The sequence below is a fragment of the Octodon degus genome, unplaced genomic scaffold, assembly GCF_000260255.1.
Source record: "Octodon degus isolate 3935 unplaced genomic scaffold, OctDeg1.0 scaffold00008, whole genome shotgun sequence".
Lineage (NCBI taxonomy): Eukaryota > Metazoa > Chordata > Mammalia > Rodentia > Octodontidae > Octodon > Octodon degus.
Genome location: NW_004524584.1, coordinates 4,767,351 through 4,776,222, shown reverse-complemented (window position 1 = coordinate 4,776,222; position 8,872 = coordinate 4,767,351). Strand labels below are relative to the sequence as shown.

General features: G+C 32.9%; 1 protein-coding gene across 2 annotated transcripts in view; it reads right to left on the bottom strand.

Annotated features, from left to right (window-relative positions):
* Stag1 (stromal antigen 1) overlaps positions 1-8,872 on the bottom strand; it is a 462,283-nt gene that overhangs the window by 168,366 nt on the left and 285,045 nt on the right. For both annotated transcript variants that reach the window (XM_004624996.2, XM_023705036.1), the window contains exon 8: positions 4,824-4,975. In XM_004624996.2, the coding sequence (XP_004625053.1) occupies positions 4,824-4,975 (152 nt within the window). The remainder of the gene's footprint in view (positions 1-4,823; positions 4,976-8,872) is intronic.

Here is an 8,872-nt window from a genome sequence, read left to right as displayed (position 1 = left end):
ACTGGGAGGAATGTATGCAATGTGTTAATTATTGAAACTGTCCTACCAATTTGATTTGAAACTGTCTCATTGCTATTTGTTTATCGATAAAATTATGCAGAAACAATTTCCACAGAGATTTACCAGTATATACTCACACCAACAGTGGAGAAGGGTTCCTCCAGCATTTATTATTAGATAACTTCTTTATGATAGCCATTCTTTCTGGGGTGAGATGGAATTTCAGTGCTGCTTTAATTTTCATTTTTTGAATGAGCAGTGTTGTTGAAAATGTTTGTCCTGTATTTACTCGCTATTTGTATTCCTCTGAGAAGTGTATATTCATATCAGATGCCCATGTTTAGAATGGGTCTTTGCATATTGGGGATCTTATTTTTAAAAATTAATTTACTTTACACACAAATCCTCATTCTGAGTAACTGTTGGTTAAATTTTTTTCCCCATTTGTGGGTTTTCTTTTCACTATTTGGTGATTTCTTTTTATGTGCAACAACTTTTCAATCAAATCAGATCCTAGTTGATTCTTTGAAGTATGTCCCAAGCAATTTCATTTTTGTTCATGAATTCTCACTCTCTGCTTACCTCCATGTCTTTAAGAAATTGTCCTACATTTTCTTCTAGTAAATTTAGTGTTTCTGTTTTAATGTTTAGACCTTGAATCCATTTTGACTTTAATTTAGTGCATTGTGACAGACATGGATCTAATTTTAGTTTTTGGCATGTAGACTACCAACTTTTGCAGCACCATCTTCACCATCTTCTAGTGAACATGTTTGGTCTCTCTGTCAAAGATAAGATGGCTGAGTGTGTTTACGGTTGGGTCTGCATATTATAATCTCAGGTTTGTTTTTTGGCTAATACCATGCTGATTTTATCATAATAGCTCTCACTATAATTTCAAAACAGGGATTGTGATGCCTTCTGCCTTGCCTTTGTTGGCCAGGACTGTCTTTGCTATTCTAGATCTTCTCTGCTTCCAAATGAATGTGAAGAATGCTTTCTCTAGATCTGTGAGGCATGCTAATGGTATTTCATCAGGATTGCATTAAATCTGTCTATCAGTTTTGGTAGTATAGCCATTTTCACAATGTTGGCTCTTCCTATCCATAAACAAGGAATGTCTTCCCATTTTCTGAAATACCAGAGAAAGACCTGACTAAAATATAGAACTATAAGTCAATCTCTCTAATGTACATAGATGAAAAAATACTCAACAAAATACTAGCAAATAGCATGCAGGAAAACATCAAGAAAATTATATACATCACGACCAGGTTGGATTTATCCTAGGTATGCAGTGACTCTCGACATAAAACAAATCTATAAATGTAATACACCATATCAACAGAGCCCAAAACAAAACTCATATAATCAACAGATGCAGAAAAAGCTTTTGACAAAGTCCAACATTTACTCATGATAAAAGCCCTACAGAAAATTGCAATAGTTTTACCTCAATCTGATAAAAGCCATCTATGACAAATCAATAGCCAACATCATTCTAAATGACAAAAACTGATAGCTTTCACTCAAAAATCGGGTATAAGACAAGGATGTTCACTATCCTCACTCTTAGTCAATACAGTTCTGGAATTGTTAGCCATGGCAATTAGACAAGAGAGAGGGAGGAAAAAAGGAATTGGAAAGGAATAAATTAAATTATCATTATTTGCAGATTACATGATATTCCACATGGAAGACCTAAAATATTCCACCAAGAGACTCCTAGAATTAATAACCACATTCAGTATAGTAGCAGTATGCAAAGTCAACACCCAAAAATGAAAAGCACTCCTGTACACAACAAATTGAGAGAAAAATTAGGGAAACAACATCTTTCACAATAGCATCCCCCAAAATGAAATACTTAGGAATTAATCTAACAAAGGAAGTAAAAGATGTATACAAGGAGAGTTAAATTATCCCAGGACACATATATGCTTAACATTGGGTAATCAACTAACATGAAGGCTAACAGAGCAATTAACTCCTTACGAATGAAATGTTTTTTGCACATGTGATGTGATGTAAGACAGAAAACAAAATTGGGAATACTGGCAATATTATATCCTATAAAGACCATTATGATCATGTGGCTGGATATAAACTACTGCTGCCCAGAATGAAGAAGCAAGAGTATATGAGTATGGTACCAAAAATTTTCTAGTGTGGAAAAATACAAAATTTAAATACCAAAGTATTATTTGTACTAAATGTCTAACATTTTTGCATTATTGCAAATTGAAAAATTTTAAATGAAACCATCATCTCATGGAGCATATGTATTCTTAGACTAAAATCATAAAAATTGTGGTAACATTTAAAGTTTCAAAAAAAATTATTTTGTATAATACAAAAACTATAATTTAAGGTCAGACAGAATAAAGGATGATGTTGAGTAGGTAAGATATACATTAAAAGCACTTTTGACTTACAGTACTTTGGTATTACAATGGATGTGTCAAGATGTAATGACATCATAAGGGGCATAAAATCAGTCAACAGAACTTAATAAAGACTAATTTAAATTCTTCCATAGGGCTGGCCAAATAGCTCAGTGGATTAAAGCACCTGCAAGCAGGTATGGGGGGCCAGGATTCTATCCTTGGGGATGATGTGCCGGCCCTGTCCCCAGGGCGTGATGAGATAGCAACTGGGACTGGGCATGATTGCACACACCTGTAATCCCAGCTCTTCGGAGGCTATAAACAGGCACATCACTATGAGTCGAATCTAGTAGCAAGACCCTGAACATCTTGTAGACCTTGCCTTAAAAAAAAAAAAAAAAAAAACCAAAAAAAACCTTCCACAGTATTGTATATATCAAAGAGTGTAAAGACGTTTTCAAAACTTTGTATGTTGAAATTTTAACTGCTAAGACCTCAAAATGTGACTTTACTGGAAAATTGAGTAGTGGTAGATATCATTTGTAATGGTGAAGCCGTGTGTTTGTCCCCTAATTCCATATGACTAGTGTCATAAAAAGAATAAATCTGGATAGGTAACTCTTGAAGACAAATACACTAGTGAGGACTTTCTCAAAAGAACCCCAACCACACAAGAACTAGCATCAAGAATCAACCAATGAAGGCCTGCAAGATAGGTCAGCAGACTAAAGGAACACCCCCCCCCAGCACCACATGCTGTGCCAGCCTTGCCCCTGGGCATGTGGAGCCTACCACAGAAACTGGGTGTGGTGGCCCTAGCCTGTAAGCCCAGTGCTGGGGAGGCAGAGGATCAATATGAGTCCAGAGCTGTACTGTGAGACCCTGTACCAAATACATTAAAAAAAAAAAAAAAAAAAAATCAACCAGTGGGATATCACATTTAAAAGCTGCACAGCAAACAACCTACAACACAATTTTTTTTTTTGCCAGCAACTCCTCAGATGATTAATATTTGGGATATATAAAAATATAAAATAAGACCTAAAATGAAGGGGCCAATCGAAAGTGGGCAATTGAGAGGAAGAGACACTTACCAAAGTTTATCTGAATAAGTACAAATGGCCAATAAGCATATAAAAACAATGTTCAGCATTTTTGACTATGAGGGAAATGTAAATCAAAATACGCTGAGATTCTATTTCACTCCAACGGGAATGACTACTGTAAAACATTCAGAACACAAGAAATGCTGGTGAAGTTGTAGTGAAAAAGGAACCTTTACACATTGTTCTTGGGAGTGTAAATTACAACTGTACTAAATATGGTGAGTCCTCAAAAAACTAAAACTAGAAATTCCATTTGACCCAAATATACCACTTTTTAGTACTGTTCCCCCCAAAATCATATTACAATAGCACACATGCCCATATTACTTGACACAATTAATAGCTAATTTATGGAAGTAGCCTGTATATCCTACAATAGATGAACACATAAATGTGGTATATCTAATAAGAGAGTACTATGTGATAGCCTAAAACCACAAATCTAAAATTTCTAGTGAGATGAATGCAAAGGTTTCCTACTCAAGTAGGAAATGATTATCCAAGTTTCCTACCCAGTTTAAAATCATTCAAAAAGTCCATTTTGAACATAAGAATATATAATTGCAAAAACCAGGACCAAGAGCTAGGTATATAGTTCAGCAGTAGAGATTCTGCCTAGCTGTGTCAGTCCCTGGGTTTGATTTCCAAAGTAATTAAAAGGTGGGAGTGGATCAATTAGTCACAGAAATGCTTTCAAAATTAGCTAATATGAGGCTTTGGCTTTCCACTAGACATGCATCTCTTCTGGCCCTAGCTGTAACTTTAGTACTTACTGCATTCTGAGAACAAAACCTGACAAACATTTCTGAAGTACCTATTAGATCACCTTCTTAAAAAAAAAAATAAATAAATGATCTGGCTACTATTCAGCAATCAGCACATAGCCAATCACTGGTGAACATTCCAGGTTGTTTGAAAATTTGTATAAATAACCTAGTTCAAAGTAAGTTTTAAAATTATAAAGTTTTTGTGCGGGCCAGATAGCTCAGCAGATTAAAGCGCCTGCTTAGGCAGAATGTAGCAGCTGGGGTTCCATCCCCGGCCTGCTGTGCCAGCCCTGTCCCTGTGGCACACTGAGATGGTGATTGAGACTAGGTGTGGTGGCACATGCCTGTAATCCGTGTTTGGGAGTCTGAAAATAAGAGAATTACTATGATTCTGATCTATGTAGGGAGACCCTGTAGACTCTGTCCTAAATACATTTAAAAAAAAAATTACAAACTTTTAGCAGAGAAAAAACCTACTGTTTAATTTTTTTGTTAAGGTTAGCCTACTGTTTATGACACATGTAGAGAACTATGTTCATCAGTTACCATGAAACTTAAATTACCTCTTTGCGTTTCTGAAGTAATAACTCCAACCTTTCATTTGCTCTCTTCCCAATCATTTTATTTCTCTCAGCTTCATACTGTCTCTGTGTATTATCCTGATGAATACTGAGGTTTAAGGCAACATTCACCAAAGCAGTCATGAGCTTCATGGCTATGAAATAAAAGAATATTATACTGTTGACCTACAAAACAAACTTTCATAAGATTACAAATTAAACAACAACTGAAGGGAAAAAACCAATTTGTTTCATAATCCATAGTTAAAATTTAAAAAAATATTTCATAGAAATAAATTCATTTTGTCAGGCATCTGCAAAATAATTTTCGCTATCTCAATGGAGAATAATTTGGCTTGTTAACACTGATCAAAAATAGCTCCCTCTTTATTACCAGCAGAAATGATTGAAGTATCAATGTCAATGCAGCAATGCATTTTGTGACATTCCCAAATATAAATAGCTTAGGGCTAATACACTAATCAAGTTCAGGCCTCTCCTGGCTGATAGATCTGTGTGAACAATTGCTTCCTTAATACCTTTAATCAGATGTATCAAAAGGTACCTTAAATATTTATTATCAATTCATGCTCTTTACTCACAAGTTTATCTTTTATTTCTCACCTTAGCAAGCTATACAATTTCCAAAACATGAAGAACATGCTGGCTCTATGAACTAATTACATTCATTAAAAATGTATTATGTAAATTTTCAATAGACCTAGCCTATCTACCCACCTAGTATTAATGCACTTTTAAATGTTCATTTGTATTCATAAACACAATAAATATTTTCAAACTTCTTTACATCATCTGATCATCGGGAATGACACAACCTGAAACAAGAATTTGTCTATTCACATTTGTTAATGTTAAGATAGAATGTGGAGAATGCTAGCAACACAATAAGAGGGTTTGTGCTAATATATAATTGTCCCTTTTGTTCCTTGTATTTATCTCCACATATGCATGTTCGTAACAAAAAGATCTTTGTAGTAATTTAGAACTGATTCATTTATCTACAAACATCTATATAATTAAAAAGGAGTACACATTTCTTTTACAATTTCACTGTAATTATATATGTAAACATATATACATAATGCTTTATAGATCTACCAATTTAATAATCCATTCACATAGGAACACTCAATTTATTATTTTGAAACTATATTTTGGCCCACTCCATGGTGTTTTTTTTTTTTTTTTTCAGAACCACGGATTGAATTCAGGCCATTGAGCTTGCCAGGGAAGCACTTATTCTCCTGAGTCCTCTCCCCGGGACCCCACTCCATGTTAATAGGAGTGTTAACTCCTGTCCTTAAACAAAATAAGCACAAAAATCCTGAAAACAAATGTATTTAAGTTAGTGTCCATTTAGAAATGCATTTAGTAAATGTTTCCTTTTCTGATGTACAGTATCTCCAACAGTATACTGAGAAATGTTCTTATATTTCAAGATAGAAGCTAGTGATTCTGCAGTTTCATGAATTGTCAGTGGTAGAATAACTGGTTATATTATGAAGGCTAAAGAGTACTTTTAAAATTAATGTATATAAAGAGAATAGCTCAAAGACAAAAGACATCCAAGTTATTCAAAGTGTGCCAGTCCTACGGATAACCCACTACTAATATGGACGACTGGACTATATTGGATTATTTTGCTGAATTCATGCACCTACAATATTTAAATGAGAATGGAATACCATCTCTGACAAAACTAAACAAAAAAAGGGGACACCAAGATAGATATACAGCTACTTTTTCTTAATTCAATGAGAAGAAAGATTTGTACTAATAGTGTTTGGACAGGAGATTATGTCTGCCATCTTGTACTATGAATAACCACTATGACGACAACAATATGCAATGTATTAATTATTGAAACTGTCCTACTAATTGGTTTTGAAATTGTCTCATTGCTATTTGTTTCTGAATAAATAAAAAAATAAAATGTCCTAACATTTCAAAAAAAGTGTAAACTAAGGATAAATTTATCAAAGCTTGCAAGCATGCAGACTGAAACCTAAAAGAATGTCATTCAGTATAAACTTGTAGATCTCTAAAGCAAAACTGACTTCAAGATCAAGGAATTGTAAAGCATTAAAATTAACAACAGTCCTGATTGGAATTCTTTAGAGGAAGATGAGGGACAGCTTCTGTTATACTTAGTAGCTTTTGCTTTTGAAGAGTGTTATCTGTTGTGAACCAAAGTCCTAACCTCTGTCATTATGAAATGATCCCTCCTCCTAGTTGAATTTTTTTTTTTAATACAAAAAAGCAACTGATTTCCTACAAAAACAACAAGAAAGATAAAATATATTTTCAGGGAAATAAGACACATAATATGTTTTAATTCTCTGAGGTAAAACATTCCTAAATGTGTAACACTTCACTAGAAATTTCGCTTCACACATAAACAGTAATTGAAGACAAATTTATAATTTCATGTGACACACAACATGAGAATTACTATTTTACATTCAATAAAAACTTGAAAAATATTGTTACTTCCATGCAATACTCATTAATTTTTTTTGTATTACTTATGAGTATTTTACAATTAGTAACCCTAAGGGAATTCCATCATCATACTGACATTGGCTTTGAAAGTGCTTTCTTCCATATAAAAGAATACTATATTAAAGTTTTACATTTTAACTACTGAATATATGTAAAATTATAAACACGTTCTTGAGTGTTCTTTAAGTGTAGTCTAAGTAGTAGTTGACTATGAAAGTTCTTCAAAGGTTCATTATAACAATAAAGCTAGAACTGCTTAGAAAATTTTATAACGATCACAGTATTTTATGTCTGCTGAATCTATATTTGGTGAGACTATTAGACAACATGATACAATCTACCTAACAAGCATGCAGTCTCATATATACTTCCACAGTATCATTTTCTTCCCAAGAAGCTATCAGATAATAAATATCCTACATCAAGAAGACAAAATAAATTAGAAAGAAAATGAAAGAATGTAAGATTTAAAGAGATAAAAGATCTAAACAACAGCAGGAAAATCGTAATGTGAAGGACAAATTTTAGTAAGTAAGGCATGAATTTAAAAAATGAAAGCACAGAGAACTCATGGCAAGTAGATTTAATAGAAATCATTTTATCTGAATATCACAATAGTATCACAAGATGGGATTAATAATTCCAATTTTATACAAATGAAAAAAGTAGATACAGCAAATACAAGATACTTAATGTATATGACATTTTAAAAGTCAGTTTCTTTCCAAACACTGGCCATTAAAAAATCTAATTTTCAGAAATGAAAATAGAAAGTAATAAACAGAAATCTACGAAAAGGACATACTCTGGTTTCTCTTCAGATTGTATAAATCTTTCGCCTTTTACTAAGAAAAAGTTCTTTAGTTGGAAAAATTGAAAATTACTTCAGACCATATTTACCAGCTCAAAATATAATTTTGAGGTTACATTTAATTTTATGGGTATAATTATATTTGGCCAATCTTCATGCATGAATATCCCAAGAACATTAGATGTTCATTATTTAAAGGTACTAAAAAAACCTGAGTATTTTATACTTAGAGCATGGAGGAGAAAGACAAAGATGGTAAGGTAAAATATCACAAAGGATAAAAATATAAAGTAATAGAAAGGCAAACTTGTAAAAGAATGTATACTTTAAGAAAAAAACACAAACATAAACATTATCTATACATCTATGGTCTAGTTCTTTAAAATAGAGATTTTCCTAAAATTTTAAAGTCCTAATCATAAATAACCTGTCTGGTAAAGTCTTATATTAAATTTAATAAAATATGGGATGAATGTCAAAGGAATAAAAATGCTTAAGTTAGCCATTTAAATTTTACTTACTTATTTCTGATTTCCCATTTGCCATCCTACTATAACTAAATCACAAGAAGTACTTAATACAGTCTTAGTAAAGACATAAACATTACTGAATGGACACTCTTAGCCCTTCTTCTCATTACAGGATAATGTCTATTAAATGTCAGGCATTCTTCTAAGCTTTCTTTCTTTCTTTCTTTCTTTCTTTCTTTCTTTCTTTC